This window comes from Channa argus, chromosome 23, assembly GCF_033026475.1.
Source record: "Channa argus isolate prfri chromosome 23, Channa argus male v1.0, whole genome shotgun sequence".
Taxonomy (NCBI): Eukaryota; Metazoa; Chordata; class Actinopteri; order Anabantiformes; family Channidae; genus Channa; species Channa argus.
Window position 1 is genome coordinate 3,918,173 of NC_090219.1, and position 20,523 is coordinate 3,938,695.

Consider the following 20,523-nt stretch of genomic DNA (forward strand, 5'->3'; position numbering starts at 1 on the left):
TATTCAAGGCCCTGACAAACACATTTGATATGCTGTACAGTCATAAGATAATTATAAACGATTAAACTTGAAATACAAATTTGCATAACACTTTAGATAAATGAGGACAGTAAGACCTTTGAGTACATATAACACTCGTTGCATAGTCACTAGTTGTGTATACAAGTTTGTCATCGAAGACATCACATGTAGGATAAAAACAGCCTTTATGTGCTTAGAGTTAGGTACACTATTATCCAGAAAATTTGTATTTCCAGAACTGACATGTTGCTTTAGAGATTGAATGCTGCTTTGACAACTAAAAATATGCAGACATATAGTTGTAATTGACAGCCAAACAGGTAAAGAAAGCAATCTCTCAAATGAAAGACAACAACCACACGACCGTGAATTAAGAAATGCTACATTGTTGTTCAAGTGTAAACTGGAAAGTATTGAAAAATTATGGTTGTCTTAGAGCAACTATGACAGAGCAAACTGCTTGTGAGTTCTCTATCTTTAGTGCATGTGCAGGATGTAAAGGGGGCAAGGTGGGCATCTGACCCCCTGCTGTAGGGTTTGCCCCTAATATTAGATAAAATAATCCATAAAATACAGGCATTCACTCATAGACATAGGTGGGTGGCTCAATGGGTAGAGCATTGGGTCGGGATGCAAATGCCCATCAGGTATGGCCCTGCCCAGCCATCAAGGGCTACCTTGGTGCTGGTCCTGAGCCCTGGTAAAATGGTAGGGTTGTGGCAGGAAGGACATCTGGCGTAAAAAATCTCATGCAAAATCCTTTTTACATCGTCTGCAAATTTCTCCCACAGTTCAATGACATGCATGTTAGGTTATCGATGACTCTAAATTGTCTGTAGGAGTGAATGTAAGTGTGAACAGTGGGACTGCAATACAGGTGAGTATGGGAAGACACCAGGGCAGGAGAGTGAAACAAAGGAATAGCAGGGGAAAGGCAGCTTGAGTTTGTTTGTGTGTGTGTGTGTGTGTGTGTGTGTGTGTGTGTGATTAATGAGATGAGAGGAACCAGATAATTGTGTGTGCAAACTTTAGGGAGAAAGCCTCAGATTATGACAATGACTTTCCAGTGCAGTCCAGTTGTTAACATGTTGCAGAAAAGGAAAATAAATGACACAAGATTTGCAATATATAACTATCTTTATTAGTAAAATAAAACATAAAGAGTGGAAACAGGGTTTTATAAACTGGGGCAGTTTGAGAAATGCTCAGTTTGTCTCATCACGATTGGTTTTCTTGTAGGTGAAAATAAAAATACGCTATCTATCATCTTGTGATCTATTATCTCTATTTAGCATGTGTGCAGGAAGCACTGCTGCACAAAAAAACATTTGTTGAAACCATGTTCAACGTAAAACTTGGGAGCTTGTTTTAACCTAGAGACTATCAACAACGAATTTTCATGTTTTCTTCTCATTCCCCTAAATCATTTTGGGAATTAGACTTGGGCTTGGCCAGGTTGGCCCTAACCCTAGCCTGGTCCACAGCATCCAGCAAGTTTTTGGAGTCCAGTGCAAGTGTGTGAGCAGCTGCCAACATCTGCCGCTGGCATTCTTCCTTTAGTGATGTTATGGAGTTCTGCTGAGCCAGACGCATCTTACTGATCAGCTCCCCTAAATCCTTGTTCAGCAGTCTCTTAGTGCCCTCAATCTAAGACAGAGAGGAGAGGATATGGTTGTGATATGTATGCATTTTACTTGATTAACCATATATGTTTCTTTTACCGATCTTTGGCAGTGTACTGGATAAATTTAGGTGCAGCATAGTTTCTTTCTGCCCTTAAATAAGTGATACACTATTTGGTCTGTACGTGCATGTCTGTTATCATACCAATTAGGAAAGTAATTATGTAAAAAGAGAGGAAGCGAAGTCTACCTCTGTCGTCACAGAGCTGTGCAGGGAGGGCAGAATCTCATCAACACTTTGAATTAGATCACGCAGAGTCATGCCCACTACCTGAAGTTGGAGTGATGAGAGAGCATGACAGGGGGAGGGACAGAAAGGGAGTCATAGCAGAGTGAGGATGAACAGGGATAGAAGAAGGAAAAAAAGAGACAAAACAAAGTTTTTTAGAAAGTTAAATTTGGTTTTATTGTAAAGAAATGTTACTTGTGGCAATAGAAAATCCTTGTTTTAAAACAAAAGGTCTGTTAAGTCAGTCTCTTAAGCCCCTTGATCATCTCTGTAGGGTTTGTCACATAGATATAATGCACTTGTAATATACATACATCGAGTAATAAACCTACTTTGACAGCGTTGGGATACTCAGAGGCGGGCAGTGTGTTGACATCATTCTTCAGCTGGACCACCTTTTTTACCATCGCCATGACACCCGTGTAAACGCGATCACCTGATCGGTCCATTTCAGCGGTAGGAAGAGGCTGCAACATCCAACCAACAATGCTTTATTTTTCTTCTTCTTTTCCTTTTGGCTGTTCCCTTTCAGGGGTCACCACAGCGAATCATGTGCCTCCATCTAACCCTGTCCTCTGCATCCTCTTCTCTCACACCCACTAACTTCATGTCCTCTCTCACTACATTCAGAAATCTCCTCTTTGGTCTTCCTCTAGACCTCCTGCCTGGCAGCTCCAACCTCAGCATCCTTCTACCAATATATTCACAGTCTCTCCTCTGAAGATGTCCAAACCACCTCAATCTGGCCTCTCTGACTTTATCTCCTAAACATCTAACATGAGCTGTCCCTCTGATGTCCTCATTCCAGATCCTGTCCATCCTTGTCACTCCCAAAGAGAACCTCAACATCTTAAGCTCTGCTACCTCCAGCTCTGCCTCCTGTCTTTTCTTTAGTGCCACTGTCTCTAAGCCAAACATTGCTGGTCTCACCACTGTCTTGAACAACTTTCCTTTCATTCTTGCTGATACTCTTTTATCACACAACACACCTGACACTTTTCTCCACCCGTTCCAACAATGCTTTACTTTTTTGCTCACATCTACAGCTTCAATGGTAAAATGTATTTTAAATAGTACCTGTGCAACTCCAGCAGGCATTGGGGGCTTCTCTGGAGGACCTGACAGACAGAAAAAAAAATTAAACATTGATACAGTTTGTTTTAACCAAGTGTATTTGGTTAAAACATGTTAAAGAAGGCTGTCATGTAAAATTTGGCTTCTATCTGTGGACTCACCGTTTCCTGGAGGTTTTTCAAGAGGCTGCAAACAGAGTAATTTCTGAATGTCAGTTTTGGTAAAAGGTTTCTTATACAATCTCCAGGTTATTACTGTGAACTCCCTTTGCATTAGTGAGAGGCTAAAGAACTATTGTCATTACTGGTAGAGACTTTTGTACTGAGACTGAATGTACCTGTTGGCTTGATAATGCTTATTTTTAATGCATACAAATCTTTTATAAATAACAATTTAAAACATGTTCCTGCACCCTTTTGGTCAAAAGTACTTAATCTACAACTCAAATGAGCTTGAAAAAAAAATAAAAAATACCTTGGAGTATAAATCCAGTCGAGCCATAGGATCCTACACAAAACCAGAAACCAATTTTAGTAGATACATAGAGTTAATTTACAGTTATTGATATCAGTTTCAGACTGTAAAAGCTTAGGTTTCATAGCATGTATTTATACTTATTAAAGATCATCGTGTAAAACACATCACAATGTTCCTTCCACTGCTTTAGCACACGCTTAAACCCTCAAACTACTTTCTGTGTTGACCACTGAAAATTGTATTTTACTCGCTTATGTGAAAATTGTGTGTGTGTGTTTATAGCTCACCAGTTGTTTCTCCTCCTGTTCTAGCCACTGTTTGTCCATCAGCATCTCTATCTTTTGTCTTTGTAATGTGTTCTCCACTTGCACTCTCTCTTTCTCCCACACAGATCTGCTGTCCTTGTCTGCCACCTACATATGCACGCACACACATACACACACACACACCATTAAAACTGACCTATTTTTACAGTGATATTATATATAATTAATACTATCCTTTTTTAACATAAAAGGACAGTATAAATCAGTAGAGGTGTTGTATGCATATCCTTTCATGATATAAAATATTGAACAGCCCTGCTGAGCATGACTCAACAGCTAAATTCCCTCTCATGTTATGATGTAATTTTGGAGGTTTGCTCACTATATTTTATGTGACATAAATAGACTTTAATGTAAATTGTTTGTGAACATTTTTGATATACTGTATAATACTCATATAAATTGGATTTTTAAATGTGACTTTATACAGTGTGTTTTCATTCTCTAAGACAAACGCTAAGAACAGGGGAATTAAATAGCTTATTTTACATAATTATATTATGCATATGACTGCAATGCACATACACATGAGTGCACATTACTTTAAATGTATGTCTCTATCTATTTCATCGTATGTGTGTGTGTGTGTGTGTGTGTGTGTGTGTGAGTGACACCTGTAGGTGTGATACCCGAGGAAGGGTGTTGCCTTGAGTCCTAGACGGCTGAAGAAAAAGAGATAAAGAGAAGATGTCCTTTATTAAAGGGCTGAATGGATTTTAACAACTGCAGTATTGTACAAAGGTTGTGTAAAGGACAGACACATTAGTTAGGCCTGTATTATAAGTGAAATTAGTTACTGACACTAACTTGAAAAAGAAAAAAGAAAACTAAGAGGAAAAGGGATTTTCCCATTTACATCAATTCCAAGAAACCAGAAAGGCCACTTTCCAAGAAAGTTTTCTTTTCTCTTCTACAATAGTGGAACTTAGCACATGTAAAACTACTTTATGAAAATATTTGAAACATGTCTTGGAACGTTTAGCTCTGGTGACTGCTTCCTCTTTGAAAGTGCTTGAAATTAGTAATGCATTGAAGGCATTCTGTGGGTGAAAATAGAATGCTAGAATTAATGCCACAGGTCTGACTGTGTTAGCTCTAAGCATCGATCTTCTCTGAGTGTAGGTTCAGAGAAAAATATACATTATGTTTGTGGTACCTTGGGTGGAGGTTCTGTGAAGCTGCGGGGAACTGCTGACAGAAGTGAATTTGATCTGTCTCGTCTCACATTACCCTCCTGCTCCACCTCAATCCTGTGAATCTCACTATCAAAAACACAAACAGCAGTTTATAGAAATGTATATAGAAGAAAAATCTAAGTAAAAAACTCTTGATGAAACTCTTAAAGATGAACTCCTGTATAAACCATATGTACAATAAAAAATACAATAAAATATGACCTCTGAGTTATAAAAACACACTTATTTGGATTCTTGTCAGGCAACTGGGTACATTTCCTCTTCCTCTATCACCATCTGATAGATCGGTCTGAGGTAAATTATTCTTATATTTTCAGTTTCAGGTATTTCACCATAACATATTAACAGTAGTATTCTTTTTTCTTTTACTTTAACACCCTGTTTATCTCTATTGAAACCACACATTTACTATTTCCAAACCATTGTATTGATGTCTGAGTCAATCATCATATAGAAAAAACAATAAGGAAAAACAGCAGGTAAGTTGGGTATTTAAAACAGTAACAGTGAAGAAATACACGTGTGTAGATACATATTTGTGTACCTGAGGGAGCAGACGAGCTGGCTGAAGCTGGGCCGGGCATTTGGCTCGTAGGCCCAGCACTGGGTGAGCAGGGAGTAGAGTTTTGGTGGGCAGAACTGAGGTTTGGGGAGTCGAACGCCAGACTCCAGCTGGTTGATCACTTGTCCATTCTCCAGCCAGAAGAAGGGCTGCTGGGCCAGTGAGAAGATCTCCCACACACACACACCTGATTAAACACACACACACATGCACACACAAAAAAAACAAACCACATGTAAACAACTATACTGAATCTCTCTTGTGAATTCTGCCATACTTCTACTTACATAGGATTTTAGATGCAGGGCTGTAAGTGTAGAAATTTTGCAAACAAATTCACACTGAGCAAACGAAAACTGGGTTGTTACTTCCATTTGCCTAATTTCAGCTAAAAGGAAGCTGTTACAAGCAGATCAGTTGTAATTTGCTAACATTAAGTTTATTTCTCACCAAACATCCAAACATCACTGGCGGTGGTGAAGCGTCTGAAGTTAATGGATTCAGGTGCCATCCATTTGATTGGTAATCGACTGATGGAGGCTGTACACAGAAGAGAAATGTGTCAGAAGAAGCAAAAAATATAGATAATTGATATCTGATATCATTGAATACAAATGCAAACAAGCAACACCAAAGTTAGAAAGGAAGTGGCGTTCCAGAAATTTAGAAGATTCTCATTTAGCCTGGAAAAATAGTTTAAAAATGTACAAAAAAGCTCTCCGTGATGCCAGAACAGCATATTATTCATCATTAATAGAAGAAAAAAGAACAACCCCCGGTTTCTGTTCAGCACTGTAGCCAGGCTGACTAAGAGCCATAGATCTGCTGAGCCTAGATTTCCCTTTACTCTGAGCAGCAATGACTTCATGACTTTCTTTATGAATAAAACTGTAGCTATTAGAATAAGAATTCACCGGATCCTCTCCCCAAATATTACAGATAGATTTTCATGCACAACAGTGCTAGAATCATCGATAAGGCCCAAATCTCTCTTAGACTGCTTTTTACCCATAGATCTCTCTGAGCTAACTTCAATTATTACCTCATCCAAACCAGCAAACTGTCGGCTAGACCCTATTCCAACTAAACTGCTCACCCTTAATAGTTACGTTTGTATTAGATATCATCAATCTATCTTTAGAAACAGGCTACGTACCACAGGCCTATAAGGCAGCTGTAAAGCACTATTTAAAAAACCCTGTCTTGACCCAGGTGTTTTAGCCAATTACAGACCAATATTTAATCTCCCCTTTATTTTTAAAATCCTTAAAAAAGTAGTCACAAAACAAATATGCGACCACCTTTACAGGAGGAAAAAATTTGTATGAAGACTTTCGGTCAGGATTTAGAGTTCATCATAGTACAGAAACAGCACTAGTAAAAGTCACCAACGATCTTCCCACGGCATCAGATAATGGACTAGTCTCTATACTGTGTTAGATCTTAGTTCTGCATTTGATACCATTGATCACAACATTTTATTACAGAGACTGGAACATGAAATTAGGATTAAAGGAACGGCACTAGGTTGGTTTAAATCTTATCTATCCAATAGATTTCAATTTGTTCATGTTCATGATGAATCCTCCATGCACACAAAGGTTAGCTATGGAGTTCCACAAGGCTCTTAGGACCAATACTTTTTAATTTATATATGTCTCCTTTAGGCAACATTATTAGAAAACACTCCATAAATTTCCACTATCAGCTATGCTGATGATACCCAGCTATATTTATCTTTGGAACCAGATGAAAATAACCAGTTAATAAAGCTTCAAGCATGCCTACAATACATAATGGCCTGGATGTCCCACAATTTTTTAATTCTAAACTCAGACATATCTCAGAAATATGATGTCCAACCATATTGTTACTCATGATGGCAGAAGTCTGGCCTCCAGTACTACTGCAAGGAACCTTGGTGTCATTTTGAGCAGGATTTGTCCTTTAACTCACATATAAAACAAATCTCTAGAAAAACCTTCTTCCACCTACGGAACATTGGCTTCCCATTAAATCTAGAATAGAATTTAAAACCCTGCTTCTTACATATAAAGCTCTGAACAGTCAGGCTCAATCATATATAGAAGACTTCATAGCACCATATCATCCCAGTAAACCACTTCGATCTCAGAATGCAGGCCTACTTGTGTTTCCCAGAATTTCCAAAGGTAGAATGGGAGGTGGAGCCGTTAGCTATCAAGCTCCTCTCCTGTGGAACCAGCTCCCAGTTAAGATTCGGGAGGCAGACACCCTCTCTACTTTTAAGTCTAGGCTTAAAACCTTCCTCTTTAAAAAAGCATATAGTTAGTTATAGTTATGCTGCTATAGGCTTAGACTGCTGGGGGACCCATCCCCCGATGCACTGAGCTCCTTTCCTCCTCTTGACTCTCTCTCCTCTCCTCTCACCCCGCAATTGTCACCACTGTATGTCATTAACTCTGTGTTTTTTCACCCGTAGTTGTTTTTGTCCTTCTCTGTCCCCCTCTCTCTGTCCCTTTCTGCAGGTGTCCCCGGCTTTGAATCTGTGTGTCTTCCAGCGTCCAGCTACTGGTCCTACTGCCCGATGTTTTCTTGTTGCTTTTTGTTGCTCTTTTCTTTTCTCTCTTCACTTTCCACTCACCCCAACCGGTCAAGGCAGATCGCCGCCCACCCTGAGCCTGGTTCTGCTTGAGGTTTCTTCCGTTAAAGGGAGTTTTTCCTCTACACCGTTGCCTATGGATTGCTCCAGGGGTAATTGTTGGGGTCGCTCTATACATCTTTATAATGTTGACTTTATTCTGTAAAGTGCCCTGAGATGACTTTGTTGTGAATTGGCGCTATATAAATAAAGTTGAATTGTAACTTGAATTGAAAAATGTGTGTGTGTTTGTGTTTGCACCTTTATAATACTCCTGTTCATCAATGTAGCGAGACAGACCAAAGTCACCAAGCCTGACGCATTCAGGAGATGCCACCAAAACATTTCTTACTGCTATATCTCTACAGCAGACAGACAGGACCCAAAACAAAACACAGAGAGTGACGAAAGAGTACACAAAACCATTTCAACAATTACTACCTTTGAATGTACCAATGCATAAGGGACAATTAGAAGTGTTTTTATGTGTTTTCTATGGGAAATTACTCACAAAAACATGAGGCTGTGTTACCTGTGCACCATGTTTAGTCCCTCCAGGTAAGCCAAGGCTTTGCAGATTTGTAGACAGTACAGTAATAATGTTGTATTGGTCAGGATGTGTTGCTGCTCCACAAGATAATTTCCCAACTGTTAGGGGAACAAAAATAAACTACTTATATATAACTGTGTATATTATGTATTCATCTCCCTGTTTAGATGGACAATAAAAACACAAACCTCTCCATGTTCATAGAGCTCCATAACAATCCAGACAGGATCAACCTCAATGACTCCAATTAGGCGCACAATGTTTGGATGATCCAGATTTTTCATCAACTCTGCAACACACAGCAAAACACCTCCAACATAAATTTATCTTATAGTAAGACAGTGACAGAAAAAGGCAAAGGATAAAGAGCAAACAATTCACAACAAAAAATGACATTTGCTACTCTATTGATTGGCTTTTTGAAGTGTATTTTAGCCTTTATGGATAGGAGGGAAAGCATATGTACAACACATAGTATTTGTCTTAATCACTGAACTATTTCACATTTGCCACAGAGCCATTTAAACAAAAGCTTCATAATCAACATATTAAAGCTGCAGTAATCACGTTTTTAAAATATTATTCAGTGTGTGATGTGAAAGGTGTACCCCAATGAACCTATAGATTATGGATAGTTGTGAGCATATTCATTCAACCAAAAGCTATTAAAAAAAGAATCAATAGGTTTTTTGTCCCACTTTTTTATATAATTGGTTAAAATAAAAATTGTAGCCTCTAAGTTTCCATTTAAGGATTCTTATGTCTACTGTATGTGCTCACAAATTACCAAATTTAGCTGGAATTACTAAATTTATCTAAAATTATTCATAACCTTTCTTGTCAGTCAGCTCAGGAAAGGAACCAGGCTTACTGAAGCAACCGCCTCCAGTCTCACTTTTTCACAAAGCCACAACAACGCAACAGGAAGTTAACTACAGCTTCTGACTGATGAAACATGCAATATGTTATGTTCATTCAATATGAAATGTGCAAACACTCTTGTCCTCTTTCATTAGACTGGAGTTTTAAGAGATTTGTTTGTATTATGTTTAAAGTAATGACCAGTAACAAATTTGCATAAATTAAAATCCACATTATAGTCCATTTTTATTATTTTCTTAACATCTGGCAGATTGTGCAGTTTCATCACAAACCCTTGTAAGGAAATAATCACTGCAGCAGCAACATACTCACCAGCTTCACTGAGAAATTTCTCTTTTACGTCAGCTGAACAGTCTTTACAGGTTTTGATAGCCACACGGATCCGTTCTCCAGTCTGTAAACACACATCCATTCATTTTACAATCACAATTCATTTTGAGAATATTTTCTTTGTATATTATGTGTATATAATATTTTCTGTTTAGTCATAAACTTATTTTAGTGTTATATTGTCAGCACATTACAGCTAAAATAGATTTATTTTGATACTGAACAGGATTTTGGAAGTGAATTATGCTGATGCTTAGACAACATACAAACTCACTGGGCTTTTATAAAGTCCTTCATGAACCTCTCCGAAGAATCCCTCGCCCAGGATCTGACCCACAATGACATCATCTCTCATAATCTTGTGTTTGTCTGGACACACAAACATTGAAAAACAGATGGATTTTGACATTTTGACATTATTGTGCTGGATTACGGTTATACTAGTGTGGAAATAACACACAAAAGACATTGAAGGATTGACCAACATATGAATATAGACATACTTATTTTCCAAACATAAAGCTCAGATAGTAGGAAATAATAAATGTTATGACTTATATATATGTGAAAAGATATATATGACAATGCTTTTAGCTTCGGCGCAGTGAATTTTAGCTCTAAAACCATTTAATTTCTGAATGTTACTTTAACTTTCTGCTGCTCCATTCAATATGAGTCTATTTTTGCTTGCCGTCTGTTTCTACCACTTTCACACTTTATTTGCATGTTGTTAACACGAGTCACAGTTTGATATGGCAAAACTAACCGTAGATCTATGCTAAAAAATATAATATAATATAATATAATATAATATAATATAATATAATATAATATAATATAATATAATATAATATAATATAATATAATATAATATAATATATATTAAAATAATGTTTCTGAATTTTTCACTGACTAGTTGTTGGCTTAATGCAGGGTTGTCTGGCCTTTGAGGCAAAAGGTTCTTGTATCTTATAAGATTTTTCTGAGCACATATCTTTCTCAAGTAGGAATAATGAAATCTGAAGGTGATGTTTAATTCAAAGATAATATTTTGGGGGTGGTGTCCCAAATTAATGCTGGCTCCAACTGTATACAAAAAACAAATAAACCAATAAAATGAGTTTCTATTTAATTCTTCGTTCATAGACAGAGTGACCTGTCATTTTGAGTTGAAATAAAATAGCCAAAGAAAAACAGCTTTCTTTAGAAACTCATCATTCTATATTTGTCCTGAGAAAGGCAGCTTATTCTCTATGAGATATATGAGATGCTCCTGAATTAGCTGCATCCTTAAATAAAAAAGAGACAAACCAGTGTGCACAGAAATTGTGCTTAGGAAACTCAGGTCAACTGGCCACATGGGCATGTTGCAAAGAAAAAGTCAAAAATTTGGCAAATCAGAAAAAAAGGTTGCAATGGGCCAAGATTAACAAATAGTGGACTTTAGAAGGGTGCAACAAAGTCTCGTAGACTGATGCATCAAAGTTTGAGGTTTAAGTAACAAACATGTCAGACACAGAACTCATAAAATATGATAATTGCCTGCCTAACACCATCAGTGAAGCATGGAGGTGGACACATGATGATCTGGGGATGCTTCGGCAATGGGGAAGTGGGTGATCTGCATCTTTTACAAGTCCTCCTTAATCAGTATGGAGGCATGCCATTAACTCTGGGCAACAACTGATTTCTGATCATTTCATTTTTCAGCAAGACAATGACTCTACGCATGCTTCCTGGTTGTGTAGGAATTATCTAGTTTAGAAAGTAGCCAGATCTGAAATCCATTGAGCTGGTGTGGTAGAAACTGGACCTAAGAGTTCAGGAACACTGCCCAATTAGCAAAGCAGACCGTTGAGATGTTTTCCAGAATGCCTGGGAGGAAATCACATCTGAATATCTGCAATAACTGATCAGCAGAATTCCACAGATTTGTCAGGCAGTTAATACTGCAAAGGGCAGGTTTTTGAGTAAAGTTTAACATGCACATTTAATCCTTTGAGCAAATATTCCTAAAATGCATTGATGTAAAATGAATGAATATCATTCATCTTTTTGTTTTTTTTGATACATTTGCTACCATTTAATTTAATAAAACCAACAAAAGATGATAAAAATACAAGAATGTGTAGGTGTTCTCATCCTTTTCATGACCTTTGTGTATACAAATGAGACACTACTTACCAAAAGACTTTTCTGAAGCTTCTGGAATCTCAACATAAATATCAGAACCTGGAGTTACAGAAAAATATTTTTTGCTTTCAATTTGCATTTTTTTGTTTACAAGGCCAAATAAAATAGGACTGTTGATATGCTCATGTCACTGACTCATTTGCTGGATGAAAATCATTTAAAGAAAGCAGACCAGTTTGACAAAAAAATAAATAAACATTCATTGGGGTCTATATAATCTAGCTACATAGTATATTTATACTTACTCAAATGTCTATCACGACCACTGGGCCCAGCACTAAAAGAGAGATGAAAAGAGATAGACAGCAAGACATTAAAAAAAGAAAGATGTAAAGAGCTACATGTCCACACAAACACTTAACAACATTTGAGAAACTCTGATTTCTAATAAGATTCATTACACTAACCTTTTTGGAATGTCAGGCAGTTTCATTCGTGTGTCTCTTCCTGTAAGAACCAAGAATTTGTTTTAGTTGTCAGTCTAGACAATGAAGGGTCTTTGTACCTATTCATATGTTTGTGAATTGTGCTTATCAGTTATAACGCCACACAGCTTTAAAAGAACCCAACAGGGTGAGCTTTTACAAAAAGACCCTAGTTTGTATTTAAAACAACAATGAAATAAAATAGAATGTGGATGCAGTTGAAATCTGTTGAATTTAGTGAATTATTACATTATAATTTGTTTTTTTTTTTCATTTTGACTAATTGAAAGAAACATTTGTATTTCATGTTGATACATTGCCTTTACTATACCTTTATTGGGCCTGATAATGAGTGAGCTCTGAGACACACCACTCAGTCGGCAATACCCATCTATCAGGTCGGCCATGTTCTCTGCCACAGCCAGGGAGGAGGTGTTCACTGACAGTGGCTGCAGAGTTGTACATACAAGATATTAAGTGTGCTTTAAGTGCTTTACACTCAAATCTCACCTGATTCTTGTAAAACTGTAACTCAGAGGTCAGAGCACTTTTACTAAGTCTGAAACAGAGGAACGCCACTAAGCCTCTGTCTAAAAGTTAACCCTCCACAAGTCTCCAGGAAGCTAATGTACTCATCTTCAGAAACTGCTGCAACATTTAATGCCTATAAGGTAAACACAACTTATTCCTACCATTATATTCCTTTAGGAAGTTCAGTTTTGTACCTGTTTGGAGTCAATGTGCACAGTGAGCAGAGCCTGACCATCCTGTTCTACAGAGCAGGAGATACTCCGCACTTGAGAAAATGTGGCCAGACAGATGGGCTAAAAATAAGACAAAGATGTAAAACTTAGAAATAAAGCAAGAATAGAGATACAACAGCTACTGTATACATGCATATGCATTACACACTGTATAAAATGTTTTTTAAAGAAGCATTTAACAAAATTATGAGAAAATTACTTGAATCTCACATTTGAGTTTTCAATTTGTTGACTGATGCCTTCAGGGCCAATGACCAAATCTATTGCAAGACTCCAGCCATGCTGCAAACACAAGAAATAAACAATTACCCACACACACACACACACACACACACAAACACACATACACGCACACACAGACACACAAGGTAAAGTTGCATCAAACTGTGGTCAGAATTGGCTTTATATAACACAAGTCATATATATATATATATATATATATATATATATATATATATATATATATATATATATATATATATATATATAAAAGTCATAACAAGGTGTTAAAAATAAAAACTACAGAGGAGTAAGCAGGGTAATATGTCTACGGTTATAAAAAACAAACCTGCAGAAAGACCAGACTCAGTCTATATTATATAGAACAAACTTAGAAAAACTTTGTGCTTCAAAAGAAAACTGCATTTAAATGAAAGGTGGGAAAAGCTAAAACACTTACCACCAGCTGGCAGGCGAAGCTCTCTTGTGTGTAGCTGTAACACTGAGCCAGAGTGGCGAAGAACTTGCCCATGCACTGGTCCTGTCCCAGAGTGGAGTAACTCAGAAACGTCTGCTGGATCAGCCGACGCAGCTGCTTGGACTAATACACACACACATCAAATGCAAAGACAAAAAAACGGTAAATAATGTAAAGCTGATTACTTCACATTATGTTACTTCATTGTGAAGTTTAACACACGCATAGGCAGAAAAAAATGCACATTCTATGTTCAACTGTGAAGCAGTTATTTCAGCTTCATACCTTCATGCTATTAATCAGTTCTCTGGGGAAGAACAGGTCCAGCCCGACCTCTTTCCTAAAGGAGCAGAGTCAGACACATTTTTAATAAACTCCGCAAAGTAACATTTCTAATCATAGTCCCTGCCCCATGGTTTAAATACTTTATCATGAATGCAAACCAATCTACTCTATCTCCTTTAACTGGTCATTTCACATTTCATCTTGGTTTATCAGTCAGACCATCTGATGTTCACACTGTTTAGAAAGCTGCGCTACATGGCCTGAGGTTATAAGATTTATGAAACGAAAAAAATCTCGTCATAAGATAAAATGCAACAGCCCAAAGATTATTTCAATCCACTGCATGTACCTCATGAGCGCAAAAGGATGTGACACTGTAACACTGGACTTACTCTAACAGTTCAAAGTTGGACTTTTTCTCCAGCCCATGTGGATTCATGTCTTTGTAGAATCTCCTGCCAACACAAAAAGGTTTTTAATAAAGAATATAAAAAAGAATATAAAAGCCCTTCTCCTGTGTCCTTAGACCTGGAGTGAGCAAACAAACATTCTGTTTTTAGAAATAAACATGTGGTGGTAGTTGGACATTACCTAATTTCCAGACAACCAAGTTGTAAAGCCATTCCATCGCTGACCTTTGAGGCATACTGCTGCATATAGTCACTTCGTACCTGTGGATAACCACACAAACACACATGCCCCTTTTTTCACACTGATCCTTACCTAACCTTTATCTATAGCTAAAAATAATCCAGACTCTACAATAAGTTCTAAACATATAATAAACCCTATTGAAGAGAGATACAATAAACTTTAAACATCCCACAACACAAAATAATACCATTACTGACCTGCTGGTAAAAGTAAAGCATAGTTGTTCTGTCATTCTCAAATTCTTTCATGAAGTTGGGTGGGATGTATCTGATCCTCAGGTCATATCTGAACAAACAAACACTGTAGTTAACTTTTCCAGATAGGACATTATATGAAGGTATAACAGATTGTGAGGGACCTAAGCTTTATTAACTTTATTTAACTATTCTCAGATTAGACAGACAACAGCAAAATTTAAATATAGTTTTATTTTATATAGTTTATAAAATACAAACAACAGTGAGGCAGAGTACTGACCTCCACTCAGCCTCTAGGTGTTGCTGTTCATAGCGCTGGGTGAGTTCTGCCACTGTTAGGTCTTGGTGCAGCCAGTGTATCTCTGAAGACTTGAGGTGTTTGAGAAGGAGGCCATAGCAGAGGGGGTGTTTTATGTCTGGACCCACACAGCCACTGGACAGCACAACAGTGATGACATCCTGGGATAGGAGTAATTTTTATACTAAAGAGTAAAGACCTCCAAGCTTACACATCACAAAATATCTCGAATTAACTGTCAGTATCTAATGAAAAATGCCTAACAAAGTGTGTTCTTTTTTAAGAAAGTTAAAACAGCGTCAAAAGCAACTCTAGCAGCTCCTAATACACTTCTAACACAACAACATCGAGCTTATATGCTCACACACCACAACTCTGTAACATGCAAGCTGAAGAACCACAGAGACCTCAGAGAAATGAGGAAAGTACAAAGAGTGAGTGGCTGACAGCTATCTGAGAAGGTAGAAATCCACACACAAACACTCACCCACACACACACACACACACACAGAAACAGCTTCTTCCTGAGTGCTTAAGTTTGCAACAAAATATGAGTAAAAACATGGATATAATTACAGTAGCATGAAGCAGCTTGAGGTGTCTGAGCCTGTAGGATAAGTGCCGAAATATTCTGCTGCACTTTAGAGTAGAACATAAATGTATAGTACTGTATAGTAGAGCATTGCTGAATAAACTGTAGTGTAAACTGTAGCGTATGAAAGCAAGTAAACAATGGACCAAAACAGAGTACAGCTGAAGTGTGTCCAGACAAGTACCGAATAAGGAAACACAATATAAAGAAGATACGTAAAGTACAGTAAAGCATGGATGAAGACAGTAGAGTACCAAAGAAAAATGATATTATCATACTTTACAGTGAAGTATAGTGCAGTACAGTAAAGTCCACAAATCTGCACAACGCATTAGGTAAGTGCAATACAAACAGTACTACAATATAGAACAGAAAAAAATAGAGCAGCATAGAAGAGTATAGCAAAAGTGCCGTAGAATCCACTGAGGTACAGTAGAACACATTACAGTAAAGTACAGTTAAGACTGTTGGAAAACATTATAGATGGGTAATGACAGTATGATGGAGACAAACTGAGGTCAGCGTAGTTGAGTACATTGTGTATATAAATAGTGTATGTAAATGTGTCTAAATTGTGCTGTGACTTGTCAGTTTACTAGTAATGGTAGATACACTAATAGAAGAGAAAAGCATGGTAGCATACAGTAATATAAATTAATTAATAAAGTAGAGACTTTACAGTAGAGTAGTAAAGCATATAACAGGACAAATAGGAAAGGACAGTCCAGTGGTGTAAAGTAGTGTACAATAAAATACTGTACGTGCTACAGTACAGTTGATCAGAAAGATTAAGTAGTGTATAGAGAGTACCAACACTAGTGTAGGGGTGTACAGTAAATAGTACAGTATTATATACCTTGACAGTCCAGCCCTCCTCGCAGCGGACCAATTTGAAGTTCTTGCCCAGGTTCGAACTGTTGCTAAGGAAACACACTTTGACGATCTTCACCAAGAAGCTCTCCCTCCCGACAGTTACTGTTGGAGAGGGGCTGGTGGGAGACACGCTCCTCCAAGACAGGGTGGTGTTGTCTCCTGACATCACACACACTCAAAATACACACACACTCTCAGACACACACAGCGTGTATGCTACGACGCAGAGAGACACATTTCTGTCATGCCCACACAGACATTTGTTCTCTCTCTTCCTTCTCTTTCACGCATGCATTTACATAAAACACATAAGACAGTGGAGACAGACAAGAGTTGGACAACAATCAAACAAAATCAGGTTGTCAGGTTGTTCGTTTTGACGAACATTCATGTGTCAATAAATTATTGTACTTTTGCTGCAATTTCTCTCTGTACTCACCAGTCTTTCACAAGCTCCAAACAGTCAGTCAGTCAAACTGAAGACAAGTCAATGCCAGAACCCGATCACATTCATGTTAGTTTTTGAGATACAGATTTGTGTCTGCTGTCTTCTTTGGCAGATTAAATAGAGAAAACAGAAAGAGACTGTTCAAAGCTTCGTACTGACGAAGAACGCGTCAATGTGCAAAAAGAGGAAATGGTACAAGAAATAAGGAAGTTCAAGAGAAGCGAACAGATGAAACTGCTCTGTCACCATGTGCCCAACAAGCAGGGGTAAAGATCAGCACTAAACCACACTCCATGCCTGGATATCAATGTTTTCAAAAGGGATACGGCCCACAGTACTCTCAATATTAATTCATACAAACAATATGTCAACAACTATTTTACCCAGAGGATAAAAATGTCTCTCCAAATGGGTTGCTGTGACAATGTGCCCACTGCTGCAGGGTGAAGCATTATTCCTTAGGTGCTTTTTAACTTTATGGTCAGTTCTATAAGCCTGTTAACAGGCTAAACCAAAATGGTCAACATAGTGAACTTTATTATCAGCCAAATATCTGCATGTTAGTATTGACATTGTGAGCATATACATATACATGTATAAAGATTAAGCTCAGAGCACACCTGCACCTGACAACAGCCTCATAGAGATGTCATGAATGTAGAGTCGTGTTACTGAAATGAGAACTGTTTCTTATTTGGCTTTTTTGAAAATCTTTAATTAATCTTTTAACACTAAGCAAAATGCATAGTTAAAGGTTTTAAATTAAGAGTCACACATGTGCAGAGTTGAAGTAGTATACTTGTGTTCTATTACTGTATACCTCTACCCTACTCTGACTACTTTCCATAGGGAAAAACTGTAATTGTATCATTAAACATTAAAGTTTTAAAGGCTGGATTGGTCGTCCACCAATCTCGCAGTTGTTAGTTAAATCTCCGGCTCCTCCACTGAACCCCAACTTAGTTGCTCCCGGCGAGTGATGCATAGCAGCTCCCCCATCGGTGTGTGAGTGTATGTGATTGTGATTGTGAGTGCGAATGGATGAATAAGAAGAAGTGTAAAGTGCTTCTAAAAAAGCACTATATAAATGCAGACCATTTACCATTTTAACATTGTAAAAAAAATAGTGTTCTCTACTTCCGCTAATTTAATTTTACTGTTTTATCTCTAGTTCTCTTTAATGAAAGCATTTATCAAACATACACAGATATTTCATATTGACTTTTTCAGACCAGCATTGTAGTGTGTACACTGTGGTGACCATGAGGCTCTTGGTGTAAAATTATTTGCTCCCCTTGTCACATTCAGTGGTCTAGTTCTACTTCACACTTAGTGTGAATAACGGTTATATAGTTCGCTATTAGTTTGTGTGTCTGTGTGTGACTGTGTGTTGATTTATTGTGTTTGTTGTTTTATGGCCATAGTAACCACTGACAGGAAAAGTGCAGAATTGGTTTTTCTCCTCTGCAATGCACTTTACACAGTAGGTCACTATGTATTTTTATCTATATAAGGCAAAAAGCTCTTAACCTACCGATTTGTAGGATTATGCAGATAAACAAATGAGCAACTTAAACTCCAGCGGAAAGATGACCAACATCTCCCATTGCTGTGATGATGGGGGTGAAAACATCCAGATGGTTTGAGTTGTGTTCACTGTGAAGAACAAATGATTCCCATCATTAACACTTCTGGGACCTGGGAGTGTCACAATTACAGCAGGTGAGTATGTTTACCTGTGTGTTTCTCCTATGTGGGCTCATGTGTCAGGTTACGATAAAAAGACCAGGAGAGAAGCAACAATGCAAACACTGACAGCGGGAGTTTCCTTTTGAACCTGCGGTAAAAAAGAACAAAATCATAAGTACAATATTATGATGCAACAAGGAGTGTAATATCATGGACAAGCCCTTAATACTTATGTTATTAACAGACTATATACATTAAAACTATGTGCATTGTGTATAGTAAATACACAAGTTATCAGTGAAAAATAATAGAAACGTGATGCTGAGACTCTGTCCTTAATTAGCCACTAAGATGATCGAACCACTGACACCTCTGTGTTTATGTGCGACCACTCTACTAACTGTCACAGCAAATGCATCTGGTTTCATTGTAGGTGGAAATTTACAGACTACCTCTCTGCAAAAATAGAACATGAAGGTATTTAAATTGTAATATATGGTCTTGCACAGACCTAAAATTGTCTGTAGTAAAAATTGGGTCAGTTTATTCTAAAATTAAACATTTAAAATCAAAGTGAGAAAAGCCAAAGTTGGTGGTACTTTTACATCACAACAGAATTTTTATTTCATAATTCCAAAGGAATGTTCACCTAAAATGACGATACAGTATGATAAAATTCAGTTGCTTGTTTAACCCTATAACCAACCTTATAACCAAATACATTATGTACCATTTTTCCGTGTAGTAAATTCTAATCAGTAAAATATGGGCACTATTATCCAACAGGGGGCGTAAGAGCTCTGTTTTCTAAATGCTCCCTGCAACCATTTAACACAGCAATACTGGGAAGTCCGATGCTCATTTTACCTGGAGCATTATTTGATTAAAAATATTTATAGGCCTAATAGGTTAATAATCTAAATGTGGGTATTTGTACAAAGGCAATGGTTTCCATGAAATTGTGATATTCGGAAAAGGTAATAATATTTTGAGCTTTACATCACCGTGTCGATGAGCCACACATTTAGACTATGTAATGGAGTTCCAGACGAACCTAAACGCACTCCTAGGAATCATGACTAATTTAGTAGGTTAGTATAAGATAAGATAAATAAATATTCTTTTCATTCTGGCTTTATCAGATGAGACCCGTCCTCTGGCTGGTTTCTGTCCGGTTTAATTGGCCTGTTATTAATTTATAGCTCGGTCAAGTGAAGTGTTACTCTCAACGGCGTCATCTAGTCAAATGTTGGGAGATTTAAAAAGGAACTACTGGGTTACTTTCAAAATAAAGAGCAGGCTCCCTGCGATCAGATTAAATGTGCATTGAAGCAGGTAAGCTATCAGCTTTTAGCATTATGTCATTTCTAATGTTTTTGCACTGTGTGACAAACTATCATCTGTAAAAATGGATATCTGGTATCAAATATGTACAGATTATGTACAGATTGCTCATCAC

General features: G+C 37.5%; 1 protein-coding gene across 5 annotated transcripts; it reads right to left on the minus strand.

Moving 5' to 3' along the window:
• Nucleotides 1-1,139: 1,139 nt before the first annotated feature.
• LOC137108540 (protein-tyrosine kinase 2-beta-like) lies at nucleotides 1,140-20,234 on the minus strand. Of its 5 annotated transcripts, none has more exons than XM_067493253.1 (33): nucleotides 20,069-20,234; nucleotides 19,112-19,212; nucleotides 18,910-19,031; nucleotides 17,367-17,475; nucleotides 16,911-17,202; nucleotides 15,445-15,623; nucleotides 15,165-15,252; nucleotides 14,905-14,984; nucleotides 14,706-14,768; nucleotides 14,314-14,368; nucleotides 14,011-14,151; nucleotides 13,542-13,613; nucleotides 13,293-13,391; nucleotides 12,899-13,016; nucleotides 12,550-12,589; nucleotides 12,388-12,419; nucleotides 12,134-12,181; nucleotides 10,224-10,318; nucleotides 9,932-10,013; nucleotides 8,926-9,026; nucleotides 8,720-8,835; nucleotides 8,449-8,549; nucleotides 6,018-6,107; nucleotides 5,550-5,754; nucleotides 4,966-5,071; nucleotides 4,424-4,471; nucleotides 3,771-3,896; nucleotides 3,481-3,513; nucleotides 3,168-3,192; nucleotides 3,010-3,050; nucleotides 2,261-2,399; nucleotides 1,894-1,970; nucleotides 1,140-1,668 (listed from the first exon to the last, which is right to left on the minus strand). In XM_067493253.1, the coding sequence occupies exons 5-33, from the start codon at nucleotides 17,091-17,093 to the stop codon at nucleotides 1,432-1,434; spliced, it is 2,820 nt and encodes a 939-aa protein (XP_067349354.1). In that variant the 5' UTR covers nucleotides 17,094-17,202; nucleotides 17,367-17,475; nucleotides 18,910-19,031; nucleotides 19,112-19,212; nucleotides 20,069-20,234; the 3' UTR covers nucleotides 1,140-1,431. The 5 variants fall into 5 exon arrangements, with proteins under 5 accessions (XP_067349354.1, XP_067349352.1, XP_067349353.1 ...); XM_067493251.1 differs by having other exon boundaries at nucleotides 16,911-17,207; XM_067493252.1 differs by lacking the exons at nucleotides 18,910-19,031; nucleotides 19,112-19,212; nucleotides 20,069-20,234 and having other exon boundaries at nucleotides 17,367-17,564.
• Nucleotides 20,235-20,523: the final 289 nt, after the last annotated feature.